Source organism: Ovis aries, chromosome 14 (assembly GCF_016772045.2).
Source record: "Ovis aries strain OAR_USU_Benz2616 breed Rambouillet chromosome 14, ARS-UI_Ramb_v3.0, whole genome shotgun sequence".
Classification (NCBI taxonomy): domain Eukaryota; kingdom Metazoa; phylum Chordata; class Mammalia; order Artiodactyla; family Bovidae; genus Ovis; species Ovis aries.
Genome location: NC_056067.1, coordinates 59,467,401 through 59,485,249, shown reverse-complemented (window position 1 = coordinate 59,485,249; position 17,849 = coordinate 59,467,401). Strand labels below are relative to the sequence as shown.

The window sequence follows — 17,849 nt, the reverse complement described above, 5'->3', positions numbered from 1 at the left end:
AAAGGGAGGAAATAGGCTGCAAGTGTCAGACATTTTTATCTCTCTTAAGCAGCAGGAGGAAACAAGCTAGCAATATTTTTTTTCCTTCTCTATACAAATCTAAAAAGACATTTCTGAATCAGGACTGAAGGTGCCTGAGAGTCCCCACACAAGCTCCTGTCCTAATTACACCTGAGGAACCCCAGGTATTAATAACTGTGGGGGGCCAATCCATCGATTTCCTTTTAGATACTGGGCAACTTACTCCATGCTTACTGAAGCCCCTGGCCCACTTCCTTCCCGATCCATTTCCATAATGGGACTGTCTGGACGAGCCAAAGGGTATTATTTCAGTTATTCTTTGTGTTGTAACTGAGATTCTGTGCTATTTTCACACGAGTTTCTGATTGTGCCAGAGTCTCCCTCACCCCTTTTGGGGAGGAATATACTGAACAAGGTCCATGCCTGTTTTCATAAATATGGAGCCCTCCCTTTCTCTCCCTCTAGTTGAACAAAATGTAAATCCTAGAGCATGGGCTGATGGAAAATCTGTGGGTCAAGCACTAAATGCTATTCCTGTAGTTGTCAAGCTCAAAGTCCCACTTATTTCCACATAAGAAGCAGTATCCACTGAAACCTGAGGTTAAGGGTTAAAGCACATCATCAAAACTGTAAAGGAGCAGGGACTATTAGTTCCCTGTAACAGTCCATGCAACACTCCTATTTTGTGTATAAAGAAATCAAATGGTAAATGGAGACTAGTTCAAGATTTATGAATAATAAATGAGGCTGTAGTTCCTTTACACCTCATGGTGCCTAATCCTTATACTCTATTGTCTGAAATTCCTGAACGAGCCAAATATTTCTCAGTAATTGATTTGAAAGATGTTTTCTATTCTGTGCCTTTGGCGGAGGAAAGTCAATTTCTATTTGCCTTTGAAGACCCTATGCAGCCAGCTTCTCAGTTAACCTGGACAGTTTTCCCCCCAGGATTTCGTGACAGTCCTCACTTATTTGGACAAAGTTTGTCACAGAATCTACAAAACTTTAATATCTCCGAAGCGGTGGTGTTACAATATGTAGATGATATTTGGCTCTGTGCTGAGACAGAGGAAGCTTGTTCAGGAGCCTCAGAAGATTTCTTTAACTTTCTGGCAGGCTGCAGTTATAAGGCATCAAGAGAAAAGGCTCAGCTTTGTCAACAATCTATTAGATATCTGGGCCTAATCATATCAGAAGGGACTAGGGCCATAGGCCCTGAGAAAATTAAACCCATACTAAATCATCCCCTACCTATTGTTGTAGCCACATGTTCCGGGAAACAAACTCACTCAGAAGGACAATGCAGATAATGGAGTGCAGTTTACTACACCAGCGGGCCCAAGGCAGTGTCTCCTCTTAGCCAAGGACCCTGACCAGCATTTGTGAAAATCTTTTATACTCCATGTGTACGTTTCTGAACCCACCATTCCAAATTCCTTAAGACTTACATAAACCAAGGAAAATACAATCCCAATAACCCCATCATTCATGTGCTAGGTGCTCAAACAGTCAAACAATTAGCCAATAATCAATAAACCCGAGGTTACACTCCAATAGATAGAGAAAAATTTATGGCCTGTCTGGAGGAAGGGGTGATTAGTATATGTTTTCTCTTAGGCAATGAGTAACCTAGATATGATAAGGTTCCCCTGTCTGGTGGGGGTCTTATCCTGTTTTCACAGACACTAAACACAGAGTTCAGAGTCCATTGGAAAGGTGGCTGAGCATGATCAGCATGAACAGACCTAAGATGGAGTCCAGACCCTATGAATTCCTTCTTCATTCCCCCTTCCTGATGCTCTTAACTCATATTATGAGCATCATTCATAGGGATATATTGCACCCTGGCTCTCCGACCAATTTGGGAGAATGAGATCAACCTTCGGGTTACAAAGTTCATAATACATTGTAAAATTCAGGGTCCACAAAGCAGAACTATCAAGGCAACTGTAACAGTGTTAAATACAGTTTTCCACCAATCACCCTTCACCCGAGATAGGACTGAAGTCCAGAAAGGAATGTTTTTATTTGACATTGTTTTTACCTGGTTTTTCATGTCATCTAAAGCAGTCGATACATTGCCAGATAAGTCAGGAATGTCACAACATTCAGCCTTAATTATAGCACATGTCCCTCCTTGAGCAGCTGTGAGTATGTCCAAAGCCATTCTATTATGAATTACTGGTTTTCTCATTTGGAGTTGCTCTTTTAAGGCTTGGATGGCTTTTGTTCTATCTAGGAGGACCTGTTTTGTAAAATTAGTCAAGGCCTCTACTTCAATCATGATATCTGTTGTCCCTATAGAGGGTACAAAGAAGGCAGCAATATACTCATACCATTGAAACACGGATCTTGTCCACCTAGCATGTAAATAAGGTAGATTTACCGGTTGTTGTAGGTTAGGCTTTTGTTACACTGGCATTTATATCAAATGTAACCCCATGACCCAAGTCTATTGACATTGGGATCTAAAAACATTGGGATCTGGGGCCCATCCCTCGAGCCTCAAATCCCTTACCAGGTTATTCTTTCTTCTTCCACAGCTGTCAAAGTGCCAGGAATTGATTCGTGGGTACATCACACTTGAGTTAAGAGGTGGCACCCTGACCAGAACTAAGTGACTTCACTTTACATCTTTACTTTCTATGCTCTACTTTGTACTTTTCAGACGGGCTTGATAATCTATGTGAGCCTACTCCTGCTGACTCCAAAAATCCTGAGTGTGCCGTTTGATCCTCAAGACAATGCCTTCCTGTCCTGGGCTCACTCCTACGCTACATTCCACAATTGGTCTAACTGCTGGGTCTGCGGAGTGCTCCCCTCTTCATCATGAAAGGCTTTTGTGGTGGACATCTCCACTTCAAGAAAAAGACTTTCTCCAAGTCTGCGAATACCTTCAACAACCATCATATGTGATGCCTCTTCTTCATCTGATGACCAACCCTAAAATGGACTGGTGCAACAGTTTGTACTTTAACTATGGACATAACGTGACATATGGACAAATGGTTGTGTTAGGGAAAGCACACTGATTGAAACCACCCACCCTGGCCAGGCACCATAGTAACTATGAGCATGAGTTATTTTATGACAGGAGATCCTGATAAGGATTATGGAACTAATGAACCACCACCAACCTGAAGAGTTCGGGAAAGGTCGAAAGGAGACATGGAGTGTCTGTCCACTTCCCAGAATCCCTCTCACTAGCATCCATCTTGGCTGAGCCATGCATGTGCCACCAGGAAAGACTCCGAATTAGAATGATTGGCCAAAGACCACCCAGAAACTAATCTCATCACCATAAAACCCAAGACTGCAACCCACGTGGCAGAGCAGTTCTCCTGGGTTTCCTTACCCTACTGCTCTCCACCCAGGTGCCCTTTCCCAATAAAATCTCTTGCTTTGTCAGCACATGTGTCTCCTCAGACAATTCATTTCCAAGTGTTAGACAAGAGCTCAGTTTCAGGAGCTCTTGAAGGGTCCCCCTTCCTGCAATAGTTGCTCAAACTCCTGCTACTGCTGCAGCTGCTTCCAGCTACTATTTGGGGACCCTGGATCAGACATCTTCAGTATGAGGGTTAGGAGAATATGTTGCCTCACCAATTTAAGGACAATGCCCCTTGTCAGCTGGGAAGCAGTTATGGAACAAGAATGATGCCCCTTTTCCCTAGGCAACATAATTCTTCTAAAAGAAAAGGGGGGACTGAAAGGGTAACAGGCAGGAAAGCCAGGGTCTACAAATGGAGGAAATAGGCTGTAAGTGTTAGACATTTTTATCTCTCTTAAGCGGCAGGAGGAAACAAACTAGCGATATATTTTTCCTTCTCTATACAAATTTAAAACGAGGTTTCTTTTAACATACTTGTTGCCATGATGACTTGCACCTGAAGTTAACTATTCTCAAACCTTGAGTTAACCAATCCATTTTTCTTATGGAAATGTTTGTCTTAAGCTATGCGAATGGACTATGCACTTACCCCAGACTCTGTCTTCAAGTCAGTTCCGCCTAATGGCTGAGAACCTACTTCACAAACCAGTACATTATACTTAGATATTGTTCCCCTAATCTATGTAAACAAAACTATTTGTATGGTAATCTGCCCTTCTACAAGATTCAAGTTAATCATTTTATGGCCTGGGATGAATCATCTGCTGCCAAGATTATCCCAAAATGCATTTTATGGATGAGGGGCCTGGTGCCATTCTGAGTTTTAAAACCTTCCTTTCCTTCATTAACAGACTGCTAGTGACTATAACGGGCTTCCCTGGTGGCTCAGAGTTTAAAGTGTCTGCCTGGAATGCAGGAGACCCGGGTTCGATCCCTGGGTCCGGAAGATCCCCTGGAGAAGGAAATGGCAACCCACTCCAGTACTCTTGCCTGGAGAATCCCATGGAGGGTGGAGCCTGGTAGGCTACAGTCAATGGGGTTGCAAAGAGTCGGACAAGAGTGAGTGACTTCACTTTCACTTTCACTTAGTGACGATAATGGCACCGCACTCCAGTACTCTTGCCTGGAAAATCCCATGGATGGCGGAGCCTGGTAGGCTACAGTCCATAGGGTCGCTAAGAGTTGGACACGACTGAGCAACTTCACTTTCACTTTTCACTTTCATGCACTGGAGAAGGAAATGGCAACCCATGCCAGTATTCTTGCCTGGAGAATCCTAGGAACAGAGGAGCCTGTTGGGTTGCCGTCTATGGGGTCGCACAGAGTCGGACATGACTGACACGACTTAGCAGCAGAAGCAGCACCCCCCATTCTTAAACCTCTTCCACCTCCCTCCTCACCAGATCTCTCTGGGTTGTTCCAGAGCACTGGCTTTGGGTACCCTGCTTTGTGCATTGAACTTGCACTGATCATTCTAGTTTACATATGGTAATTTACATGTTTCAGTGCTATTCTCTCAAATCATCCCACCCTCACCTTCTCCCACTGAGTCCAAAAGTCTGTTCTTTACATCTGTCTCTCCCTTTGTTGCCCTGCATGTAGGATCACTGGTACCATCTTTCTAAATTCCATATACATGCATTAATATACAGTATTTGTCTTTCTCTTTCTGACTTATTTCACTCTGTATAATAGGCTCTGGGTTCATTTAACTCATTAGAACTGATAAACAAGGTGACACTTTTCCTAAGTATGGCACAAAATAGTCTAAGATGATTTACTACTTACCAAAGAAAATTTCAAATGTATGAGATGAAGGGAAGAAAGCACTCAGGCAAGGAATGAATCTGAAAAAAATTTGAAAAAAAAAAAAAAAAAAAACACAGAATTATTTTTAATCTAAAAATCTGGTGTCAAAGTTTAAAAAAATGTGGAGAATAATCATATTCAGAAAAGGATGATAAGACTAGAATACTGGAAACTAAAAAAACTTATTTCTGAAGTTAAAAATGAGTACAGAAACTGAATGAATTAAGAACTATTCCAAGCTACAAAAAGCACCACACATAAAGAAAGGAGAAAATGTGAATCCGTTTTTTTAAAAAAGTGTTCCTTTAAAAATGCTACCCAATAATGATACAGTGGATAAGAATCTGCCTGACAATGCAGGGGACATGGATTCTATCCCTGGTTCAGGAAGATCCCACAAGTACAAGCAACTAAGCCTGTGCACAACTACTGAGCCTGTGCTTTAGAACCTGGGAGCCACAACTCCTGAGCGCAGGGCACAGCACGGCCAAAAAACTTCATTAAAACAAAAAAACGGTACCACAGAGTGACACTCTAGAGTCAGTCATTTCTTGCCCCAGGTCTCTTCTTCCCTGACCTCTATTTTATGACAGGACAAGGGAAGGGGGTCACTCACACCTCAATGAATCAAGCCACTGCCCCAGGCTCAACAGGGTTTGCAAATGAAAGTCATCTTCTGCCACAACTAATAAAACAAGACACAAGCCTTATAGACAGGAGTTTTGAAATTCTCATCCTCCTCTGTTTAACTAAAAAAATCATCTGTATCCAAATAACTGGCCACACCTGGATCGAGCCTACCCCTCTGTTCACCTATCTCCCTATTTCATCTGGGTCTCAGTGTCTCTTTTTCTCCCCCTCTGCTCTCCTGCTGTTCCTGTCCTATTTCCTCTCTCACATGTGTCCTGTCCCAGGCTGCTGCAATTCGTTTCCCCTCGAAACGCTCTCTCTCCAACCTTCCTGAGTCTTTCAAAAATCCATACCTATGTCTGCCTCTTTCCTCCCCCATTTCGGCTCCCTCTCTGCGCTCCAGATTACTCCCCTCCTCTCGCTGAGACTCTCCCTTCCTCCCCACTCTCTGGCAGGCCATGTGGCTATGCTTCCTTCCAGCCCTTTCTTCCTCTGCTCCTTACCTCTTTCTCTGCCAGCACCATAAAACCGGCCACCTCAGACTGAGACTTGAAGCCATGTGGCGGGACTCCAAGCGGGTGAAAACAAAACTCGGGACTCAAACCTGGCCAAAACCCAGTTAGGGCTCTCGACCTCTGACGCCCTCATCGCCCTTCGCCTCCCCGCTCCCATCACTGAGACAGGGCAGTTCTCCCTGTGCTGTTTCCCAGTCCCTGGAGATCTGGCTTTCTAATTTACTAATACTTCTCTATTTACAGCACTGGCTGTCACATGGCTGGCCCAGGTCACCTACCCTACGCGGGGTGAAGGAACGGGCTGACGGGAAAGGGGGGCCTGTGGGGCAGAAGGACCGGCCTGAGGAGACGAGAGGACAGAGGGGCTGGGAGAGAGGGGGCTCAGGAGCGGGCGGGCTCTCCGGAATCCCGGGACCAGGCAGAGGGCGCAGCCTCTCCGCGAGCGGGGGCGACGGGCTCTGCCTCCAGGGGTCGAGAAGGCGACGCGGCGGGGCGCGACTCCAACTCGCGAGAGAGGGCTTTACTTGGCGAGGCCAGAGATAAAAAAGGGTTTTAAGCAGGAAAATGTCGCCAGAGGCGGTGTCTACGCGCACCGAGGCCCGAAACCACCTCAGAAACACTTAAAACCCAAACGAAAAGATAACTGGGCCGCAGCGGCAGCGTCTATCCGGGGCCGAGCACCGGGTGCCGGGGATTTCAGGTCGCCGAGAATTCCCACACCCTGAGGACGAGTGAGCGGGGCGGAGGTGGGGACTGGAGGGGTGGCGAGCTCTGCAAACTTACTCTAGAAGGAAGCTTAGGCGCCGCTCGGGAACCTCGGCTCCGCGCTCTCCAACTTCCGACTCTGTGTGAAAGGGCTTTTGTATTAGAGCTTCCGACCAGGAGCGGGAAGAGCAGCCGCCGCGCGCACTGCTCCTGGGAGGGGCGGGCCGCGGAGGGGGCGGGGCCTGTTACCTTGACAGCAATAAGTTACCCTCTGTAACACTGCTCAGGTAAAACTTTCAAGTTATGTCGGAAGCCAAGATACTTCCTCTTAAGACTAAAAGGGTTTATTCTCAATAAAAGCTGTTTTTCACAGCATGTTGTGCTCAGATCCTGCTAGTGAGGCTGAAGCAATGCAGGGATCTGGGAACTCGGGCAGTTATGAGACCAGTCTCTATATTACAAATACAAAACTCTGCCTGGATAGAAATGGGCCATTCCCTACTCACACCCTACAAAACAGCAAACTTAGCATAGTGCTGAGTTCAACAAACTCAGGGTTAGTACCTGGGTGTCTGAGATGGAGGACTTAAGGGATGTGATCATTTGGGTCACTAAGCACAGCCTTTCAAGAGCAAGACAATTTAAATGATGATAAACTGCGTTAATTATTTCCCTTCCTAAACTCAACTCTTTAAACAGTGACATACAGGGGGTTGTATAAGCAACTTTTACAATGACAAATATTGTGTAAGTTTAAGCTACAGAGAAAAATTAAATGATAACTTAAAAATTATTCTTGACAGTGGATTCACTGATGATTTATCAGATACAACACCAAAAGCTGATGACAACAAAATAAAAAGAGATAAATTGCACACATCCTAATTATCAAATATTGTGCAGTAAACCATCCTCAGCAGTGAAAAAACAATGTACACTATAATACAAAAAAATTGCCAAGCATATATTCAATAATAGCTTAACATCAAGAATACATAAAGAACTGTAAAAAGTACTGATCACCAATTCCACCATAGGGGTGGGGGCACTTTCTTAACCAACCAGCCCACATATTGCAAATAAAATACAAAGAGTAACATAAAATAGAAACTTAATGACAAAAATAGAAGACAATCATTTATAATGCATACAAATATAAAAAAGGAAAGTAGCTATGCCTTGAAAAAAAAATGATGGTTCATCACTGAAGCTATCACTCCACTACATAAGCTCTGTCATTAAGTTGCTACAAAATTAAGTGTGGAGGCAGAATGATCAAGAGCACCCAGGTGACAAGCATGCAGCATCAGCAACAGTTTAGTTAACGGCCTCACAAATATGAGGGTGTGAACCTGGACATTACCCTTGTCAGGAGAAGTTCCTACACCTCTTGGTGAGGCTCAAAGGGCATGGTGATAGTACACGCGAACAACACTATCACAGTGCCCTTCACGCAGGCATCTCTGACATCACTCAAAGCCAGAAAAAGATGTACAGGTCAAGGTCTTCAGATACTTTCTCATATCACAGAACACACTGACCACTATACTAAGTAGCTTCAAGTGGTAATTCTGTATGCAGGAGGAAAATATTACAACCAATAAGGGAAAGTATTCTCCTTTAAAAATTTTATCTTACCCAGTAAACCCACACCACAGAGAGTCCATGAGGAGCTGCCCCGTAAACACAGCCAGATTACCACAGCAAAGAAACAGGACATGACTTCAGACCCTAGAGCCACATACTTCAAAATCAAATTTAAAAGGAAAAATTATACAAACTAAGGAGAAAGCAAACTCAGGAAGAGTCTACACTCCCAGACCAGATAGACCAGTACAAGAGAGGAAAATTATGAGATGGGGGTCTCATATCCTAAGACCTTGAAACGGGACTATTTGGTCCACCCAGAGATGCCAACCTAAGAGCCTGAAAGATTCACACATATTCCCTTTGTTGGACTGCTGTCCTTACAGTTTTCCTAAGTAACAGGCACAGAAGATCCAATCCACCAGCCTATTTCACACACCCTGACATGTATGGCAGCAAAAGGAGAACAGCAGAAATGGCTGAGTGATCTCAAGAGGCAGACAGGGACTAAGACAGTTCATTACAGGTTCTGAGGTGCCAGATAAAATTAAAGAGCAGCCAGTACTTTCCCATTTTCCGATTCTATCGTCCAAATATGACAACTGTGATGAAAGCAGCCCCGGATCAGGGGTTAGACGCTTGGGGCATCAGCTCTGATCTATATAGACTAAGAATTGAGTAGCCAATACATCCAAGCCCACAAAGAGAGAAGGGGGGCAAGGCAGCCCACCTCATGCTCCTCACACTCAAGAACAATCAGCTCACAGCAGGGGGATGGCACCTGTCGTGGATACAAACCTTGCCTTTGTGTCTGATGGAGCTGCAGCACCACTTGCAGGTGAAAGAACACATGATACATGTTGAAGGACAGGCTGAGGACTCGGGGAAAGGTTAAGCTTCCTCTGGGACTTTAACAAACAAACATCTCTTTGGCCAAAGATCTGAGAGAGTCAATTCCTAGGTAGGTTGAGAAGTCCGGGATACCCCAGGAGGAGAAAGAGGTCTGGGGCTCTCGAGGAGGATAGAAAGTGGTCTGGAATTATCAAGGAGGAGAAAGGACAAACTTTTTTCTTTAAGCCCAGAGCTGATGATTACACAACAAAACAACTCCGCTTAAACTCTGTACTAAGCAGAGACATTACTTTGCCAACAAAGGTCCGTCTAGTCAAGGCTATGGTTTTCCAGTGGTCATGTATGCATGTGAAAGTTAGATTGTGAAGAAAGCTGAGAGCCAAAGAACTGATGCTTTTTGAACTGTGGTGTTGGAGAAGTCTCTTGAGAGTCCCTCAGGCTTCAAGGAGATCCAACCAGTCCATTCTAAAGGAGATCAGTCCTGGGTGTTCTTTGGAAGGAACGATTCTAAAGGTGAAACTCCAATACTTTGGCCACCTCATGCGAAGACTTGACTCATTGGAAAAGACTCTGATGCTGGGAGGGATTGGGGGCAGGAGAAGAAGGGGACGACAGAGGATGAGATGGCTGGATGGCATCACCGACTCGATGGACATGAGTTTGAGTGAACTCTGGGAGTTGGTGATGGACAGGAGGCCTGGTGTGCTGCACTTCATGGGGTCACAAAGAGTCAGACACGACTGAGCCACTGCACTGAACTGAAAATAATATAACAACAATGTTTCCTGCTCGAGGACAGGTTTCTCCTTCTTGAGTATCTTCTGACTAATCCTCTCATCTTGAAATGTAAATTCTGGGCATGGGTCTGGTAAGAGCTTTACAACCTTGAGACCTTCTTTTGACTTACTGTAATAACCAATTGAGAAACTATATAGCTCCCTTGCTAAGACTAGCGAGGGGGGGCATTCTCCATCCTCCTTCTGATGTCTATGTTAGAAGCTTTCTCTGTCCCATTTCACACTTTAATAAAACTCTGCTACACAAAAGCTCTTGAGTGATCAAGCCTGGACCCTGGTCCCAAAGCTATATCTTCTTCGGAGATCATGAATTTGATGTTGTTCACCGTAAGCTATCATCTCTATGTACCATTACAAGAGGTTTCCAACCACTATTAACACTGTGCTTTTCTCTCTGCCCCGAGATCTCATGTCTGTTCACACTTTCGATACATTCCCGTTCATTTGGGGGTCTTGTTTTGTTTTCAAAACAAGTATCTCAAACTAAAATATATGATGTATGAAAAGAGCACACCTAACATTGTTCTCAATGTTGAAAGACTGAAAAATTATCCTCTGAGATAGGGAAGGAGGCAAGGACGTGCACTCTGCATCACTGTTCAACAGAGGACTGAAACCCCTAACCAGAGCAATTAGACAAGAAAAAGAAATCAAAGCTTCCCAAAGTGAAAAATTAGAAAGTTACCTTCTTCCCTAGAGGACAAGGTCTTTTATGTATAAACTGTAGATTCCACACAGACACAAAAAACCCCTGCCACATCAAATAGCAACTTCAGCAAACTTGCAGGATACAAAAGTCAATGTGCAAATCAGCTACATTTCTATACACAATGAACAATGTTAAAAGAAAATCACATAACAATTTTATTTACTATTGTACTAAAAATGGATGAAATATTTAGGAATAATTCACCAAGGAGGTGAAACATACACTGAAAACTACTTAACCATTTCTAAAAGAAATTCAAAATAAACAAATAAATCTAGTAGTCATGGACTGGAAATCTCAGTACTCTATATTTCCAAGTTACTCAAAGTGTTCCACAGATTTAATGAATTCATTATGAAACTTACAATAGAAATGTTTGCAGAAATAGTAAAAACTTTCCAGAAGCCATAACGAATCTCAAGGGGACCACAAACTGCAAAAATATTCTTCAATAAGTACAAAGATGAAAGATGAAGGCCACCCTTTTTAAAATTTCAAGCCGTATCACAATATCTTCCAGATGGCGTAGTACTGGCATAAACATGGATTTATACACCAAGGGAACAGAAGAGAATGTTCAGAAATAATCATTTGCATATATTTAAAATCTAATGACAAGGATGCTAAGAAAACCCAGTGGAAAAAAGACAGTTGCCATAACAAATGGTGAATCTATGGGTTAAACAATGAAGAGGAAACCTCACCTGCATCAAAAGTAAAAACATCTCTGCCAAACCACAAAATAAACACAGTGAAAAGACAAAATCTGAAGAATGAAGGCAATGAAAGTGAATTTCCAGCTCTCAGAGATTTAGATTCATGTCACAGTTTCAAACAGATGATGGAATAGCACACCTTTTATCACTGATACCTGACTGTGAACTATCCATCCCATTTCCAATCAAGATTTTGAAGTCACCAACTCACTCACTTAGCTTCAATTTCCTTAGAACAAATTTCCCTTTTTAGGTCTACTTCCAGTTTTTACCAGGTACTGTGCATGTTAATACCTGACTTCCACCCACAGCTTCTTAATCCTGATTTCCAGAGAGCAGACTGCACATCCAGAAGGACCCGAGGCAATCCCTGCTGCCCAACAGCACTGAGACCCCTTCTCAAACCTGTGGGTGTGAAGCCCTGCCCAGGATGGTACCCTCCACACAAGGTCCAGGCCACTGGGTCATGGGGAGATGGGATGCCAGGAGCCAGCATGAGGAACTCCGCCTGTGACAAAGGTCATGAGGAAGGAGGCTCGGCATACGCAAAGGCAGGATCGAGCCTCGGGAGACCCCCTGTTCCCGAGCATCTACCCCCAAAACCAGAGTCTGCCTACTTTACTGCTTTATGCTCTCTCCTACACCTCTGACTTTACTGGGGGCTGTCCCCCACTACCTCTCTCGGAGAAGGAGTTAACTTACAGCTCCAGTTAATAAAAATTCCTGGGTGTGACAAGAGTGTTTCAACTTACAAACTCCTCTTAAGGTTCTCCAGCCTGCCTGAGCAGGCTCATCCGGCCACATGTGATTGTTTACAGCCTCCCAACCGTGAGAGGCACGAGATACTTTAAACTTTCTAAAAACAGATTCTCTTGAGAAGTTAGAAGATTATTAGTATAGTATTAGCAAGTTAGTTAGAAACTATATCGGTGGAGCGTTTCATTGTTGAGCCAATATTTGCTGCTAAGTCTCCATATCCCTTGCCCCTTATACACATTAATGAATATAACTAGAATATAGGAGAAATAAGTATTAACCTTGATATTAATTATGTTAGACCTTAGGCTAAGTAAATACTTTTCTTGATTATAGCCCACTGCACCTTTGCCCTGTAGAAATGCAACTTTATCTGGTGCCTTTGGAGGGTGATGCCTGACTTAAGATAATCACCTTTGGAGAAAATACGTTTCTTGGTTGACTAATCATCATCAGAAAGGGTCATAAAATGTTAGCAGGCCTCCTGGCCAGAAGATGATGTAAAGCCACCTAAGACCTCTGTATACATGCCTGGCGAGGTCTGCTGACCTCACGTGATTGACCCCACATGATTTTGTATTATCCATTTCTGACCTCATGTGACTGACCCTGCATAACTTTGTATTATCCATTGATCTCTATGTATAACCAAAAAAGTATAAAAAGCTTTCTTGGAAAATAAAGTTTTGACCAATTCCTGGAATGACTGGTTTCCCCTATGTGGTCTCTTCTCGTTCTCTTCTTTTCTGGCTGAATTCCCAACTGGAGCGTGGAGGCTCACCATATATACTTACTTGCCCTGGTTTCTAAGACCCACACAAGAGGGAGCTCAAGCGGGGGCGGGGGGGGGGGGGGGGGGGCACCCTCTGCTATTCAAGCGGGCGCCAGTGGCCTACGTAGATGGTGCAAACTCCTTGTCTTGGAGTTGTATTGGTTTTCCATGTAAACCAAGTTATTCAGCCTCTTTTTCTCCACTAATTTTCCTACTACACTCTTCTTTCCTAATCTCTCTTTATATCTCTAATTAAATAGCTCTTAACTAGGATGCCGACTCCGTCTCCCCTTCGAATTACCCTGGATCCACCGGGGCTGGACCCCAGCAATGGGATCTAAGTGGAGACGACAGGCCCTGAGGGAAGTTCCCTGGTGAGTGTGCAAGTACCAGTGTCAGGAAGGATACTTCAGAGTCAGAGATGATTAGTAGGTCCAAAGAAGGGATTTCAGGAAGGATTGAGAATCAACTGAGAATATGATTTTACCTGGGAAAGAGCCATTCCTCTTTTCTTGCCTTTTTTCCTCCTCTTCCCAGCTTCTTCCTCAGACAATCTAAGTTTTTAGAAGTTGATCTGGCAAGTGGAAAACAGGCTGCTTCAGGCTTAGAATCAACATTCCCCCTTCGTTTGCCACAACCACAAAAACAGGAAGACCTCACTATGTGGAACAGTCCTTCGGTGTCCACTGCCTCAGGTGGGATGCTGTTTCTGCCCTCCTATTTCTTCCCTCACACATGTCCTGCCCCCCTTGGCAACTTGTTTCTCCTCTTGCTGCTCTTCTCTCCTCTCCCACCCTTCTAACTGTGCTAAACATCTATACATCTGTCTCTTTCTTTCTCCAACTCTGCTCCCTCTCTGCTTTCTAGTCACACCCCTTCTCTCCCTGTTACACTCCCACTCTGGGGCACTCCAGGTGTCTAGGCTTACTTCCTTCTCTTCTCTTCTAGTCAACACCTATCCCTGTTTCTCTCCTAGGATCACCCCTGTCAGCCCTCCTACTCCAGACGCAGGGCCCCTGTCTCCTTTTCTCCAACTCCTGGAGATCCCAGCCTTTGTCCATTATTCTTTCATCCACCCGCTGCTTTAAGGGCTAACTCTATTTCATTTTACCATCCCTTTGCAATTGCCTCAGCCATCCTGGGGGACCCCATCGGTTCTCTCATTGTATTTTCCACTTCTGAGTTTGCCTTTCACTCTCAGTCACTGCTTCTTCTGATCTCCCTCACCCACGTATCTACAGAAACAATGAGTAAATGAAAGAGCACCTTTTCCAACGAGACGGACTCGTGACAGAAAAACACTGGGTGTCACACGTCCAGCCCAGGGTGAGGAAAAGGGACTGACCAGGAAGGGAGGCCTGCGGGGCAGCACGATCGGCCTGAGAAGACTCGAGGGCAGAGAGGCTGGGAGCCAGGGGGCTCTCCAGAATCCCAGAATCAGGGAGAGGACGTGGCTTCTCTGGGAGCGGGGCTGTCGACGCGACCGCCAGGGGCCGACAGGGTGAGGCGGTGGAGGTGGACGTGCCCGAATCCCCCTCGTGCCTGGGCACAGGCGTAGGTACTAACGGTTAAGTTTTAAGCAGGAAAATATCCCGAAAGGCGGTGTCTCTGGGGCCGAAGGCCGAAAAGCAAATGGCAAGGACAAGCCTCAGAGCGATTTCGAATACTCGACCTGCAACCGCAGCCTCTGGATTTATTTGGGGTGGATGGCGGGATATCCGGATACTACTTTCGCAGAACCAGCAGGCCCCTGAAGATGGGTGTGGCGAGGGCGGGTCGGAGGGCTAAGCACGCAGCACACGTTTACACTAGGAGAAAAAAACTCAAGGGCCGCCCAACGACCTTCTCTCGCGGCCTTCTCCTTCCGGAGGAAACTGCGCACGTGCGGAATCTGAGGTGGAGCTTCCGGGTCGAGGGCTGGGTGAATCGCTGCAGGCGAGGGGCGTGGCGAGGGGCGTCCACGTCTGCAAAGCGAGAGCAAGGCCGGGCAAGGGGACGGGAGGTGTTTAACAGTCCTGTGATGCCCCATGGATTACAGCCTCTCTCTCTCTCTTTTTTTTAAAATTTGTTGCCTTTAACATCTAAATAGATAGCATGCTGCTAAGTCACTTCAGTCGTTTCTGACTCTGTGCGACCCCATAGTTGGCAGCCAACCAGGCTCCCCTTGCCTGGGATCCTCCAGGCAAGAATACTAGAGTGGGTTGCCATTTCCTTTTCCAATGCATGAAAGTGAAAAGTGAAGTCGTTCAGTCATGTCCGACTCTTAGTGACCCCATGGACTGCAGCCCACCAGGCTCCTCCGTCCATGGGATTTTCCAGGCAAGAGTGCTGGAGTGGGGCGCCATATTCTTCTATAATTACAATATGAAAATGTCTATGAACAAAATAAACTTTTTGTCACGTGTTGAGGAAAGAATGGTGCTAGTAGTGAAAGTCGCACAGTCGTGTCTGACTCTGCGACCCCATGGTCTATACAGTCCATGGAATTCTCCAGGCCAGAACACTGGAGTGGGTAGTCTTTCCCTTCTGAGTGGGGTCTTCCCAAGCCAGGGATCTAACCCAGGTCTCCCACATTGCAGGCGGATTCTTTACCAGCTGAGCCACAAGGGAAGCCCCTGTGAGTAAGATTTATCCAGTGTTTTAGTAACAACATCTAAGGAGCCGGGGTATGGTCAGTGTTTGGGGACAGACTTTAAAATCTGCAATCCATGCCTACCTTTGAGTTCTTTTAGTGCCTGTTGGCTGCTAGACAGTTCTCTTCTCCTTAAATTCTTCTGATTTAATTTGACTTTTATACATTCCCCCACAGCCTGCCGGAAATTTTGAGGATCTGGGTCACTTTGAGCTCCCCCCTCGGGATGCGAGGAAAACATGCACTGGGCACAGTGGAGAGGAGGAAGCTGGCGGGTTCCGCGGACCAGAGGCAGCAGAGGCGGCGGGCCTTCCCAGGTTGCTGTGTCACCCCATTATACTTTTAAGGCAAAACCTTATAACTTTGGAGACCAGTATGTTGGAAACTATTGATATGTCCTCCTGACAAGTAGAAAAGTTTCAATAGTGATTTTATTTTCCTTTTTAAAATTTTTTGAAAGTACGAAAGTATGACAACCCATTTACATGAGGCTTTGAAAGTAGTTACAGACAGTTCCACTATATATTACAATTTTTTAAGTAGACACATTAAGATTTTAGTTGGAATTTCAATATTAAACTCAAAAATTAACAGAATGGACAGGAAAGTAGAATATACTAGACCTGAAAAGAATTGTGAACCAATTCAACATAATTAAGACTTACACAATTTTCACACAAGAGCAGGATACAAATTTTATTCAAGTTCCCATTGACTATTAACCAGGAGACACTGGAACATGACGTAAAACAAGGTGCAAAAGTTTCGTGGCCTAAATAAAGAGTATTGAAATCATACAGGGCCTGCTCTCTTATTATTGTGAAACTATGTGAGAAATCAATACCAAAAGGTATTTGAAAATAACCCACATATTTTCAAGTGCAATAAATAAATAATTAAATCGCTTTGTCAGCAGGCATTGCCTGTTCTGCTCCTGGCAATTCAGGGGTTGGGAACCTGAGTCTCCAAAGAGTTCCTATAGGGCAGTAATTGGATGCAGAACATTTCCTGCCATTAGAATAATTTAACTGTCTTAAGAAAACAAGAAATTTTTCTGGATTTCTCTCTGTACTGCAAACTAAAATAAGAAATACGAAACTATCCCTGGGGAAAACGTGCATTTTACAGTGACATCCTGTATAACAACTTTTCCTCTTTCCACATGGCTCAGTTCCAGAGACACAAGGTCAAAACCTACAGTCTGAGACTGGAGGACTAAGGTATGTGATGGGAACTTCTGCCAGTACCCTTTTTTTGTTTTTTTTGTTTTTTGTTTTTTTGGAAATTGGTAGAAGATATTAAGAAGAGGTGGCAAAAATCCATGGGAAAACTGTATAAAACAGATCTTCACGACCCAGATAATCATGATGTTGTGATCACTTATCTAGAGCCAGACATCTTGGAATGTGAAGTCAAGTGGGCCTTAGCAAGCATCACTACGAACAAAGCTAGTGGAGGTGATGGAATTCCAGTTGAGCTGTTTCAAATCCTGAAAGATGATGCTGTGAAAGTGCTGCACTCAATATGCCAACAAGTTTGGAAAACTCAGCAGTGGCCACAAGACTTGAAAACGTCAGTTTTCATTCCAATCCCAAAGAAAGGCAATGCCAAAGAATGCTCAAACTGCCACACAATTGCACTCATCTCACGTGCTAGTAAAGTAATGCTCAAAATTCTCCAAGCCAGGCTTCAGCAATACGTGAACCGTGAACTTCCAGATGTTCAAGCTGATTTTAGAAAAGGCAGAGGAACCAGAAATCAAATTGCCAACATCTACTGGATCATGGAAAAAGCAAGAGAGTTCCAGAAAAACATCTATTTCTGCTTTATTGACTATGCCAAAGCCTTTGACTGTGTGGATCACAATAAACTGTGGAAAATTCTGAAAGAGATGGGAATACCAGACCACCTAACCTGCCTCTTGAGAAATCTGTATGCAGGTCAGGAAGCAACAGTTAGA

At 44.5% G+C, this 17,849-nt stretch overlaps 1 protein-coding gene across 9 annotated transcripts in view; it reads right to left on the bottom strand.

Annotated features, from left to right (window-relative positions):
* LOC114117957 (zinc finger protein 160-like) overlaps window positions 1-14,672 on the bottom strand; it is a 188,376-nt gene extending 173,704 nt beyond the window's left edge. For 3 of the 9 annotated variants that reach the window (XM_060398860.1, XM_060398863.1, XM_060398872.1), the window contains exons 1-2: window positions 7,147-7,203; window positions 5,198-5,256 (exon numbers count right to left, since the gene is read on the bottom strand). Coding sequence is in view for 1 of the 9 variants with exons in the window: in XM_060398867.1 (XP_060254850.1) it covers window positions 13,745-13,759 (15 nt within the window). In the remaining 8 variants the exon portion in view is untranslated. Of the gene's footprint in view, window positions 1-5,197; window positions 5,257-6,351; window positions 7,204-13,744; window positions 13,838-14,602 lie in introns of those variants that run through there. The other 6 variants (XM_060398862.1, XM_060398865.1, XM_060398867.1 and 3 more) reach the window with 5 other exon arrangements.
* Window positions 14,673-17,849: the final 3,177 nt, after the last annotated feature.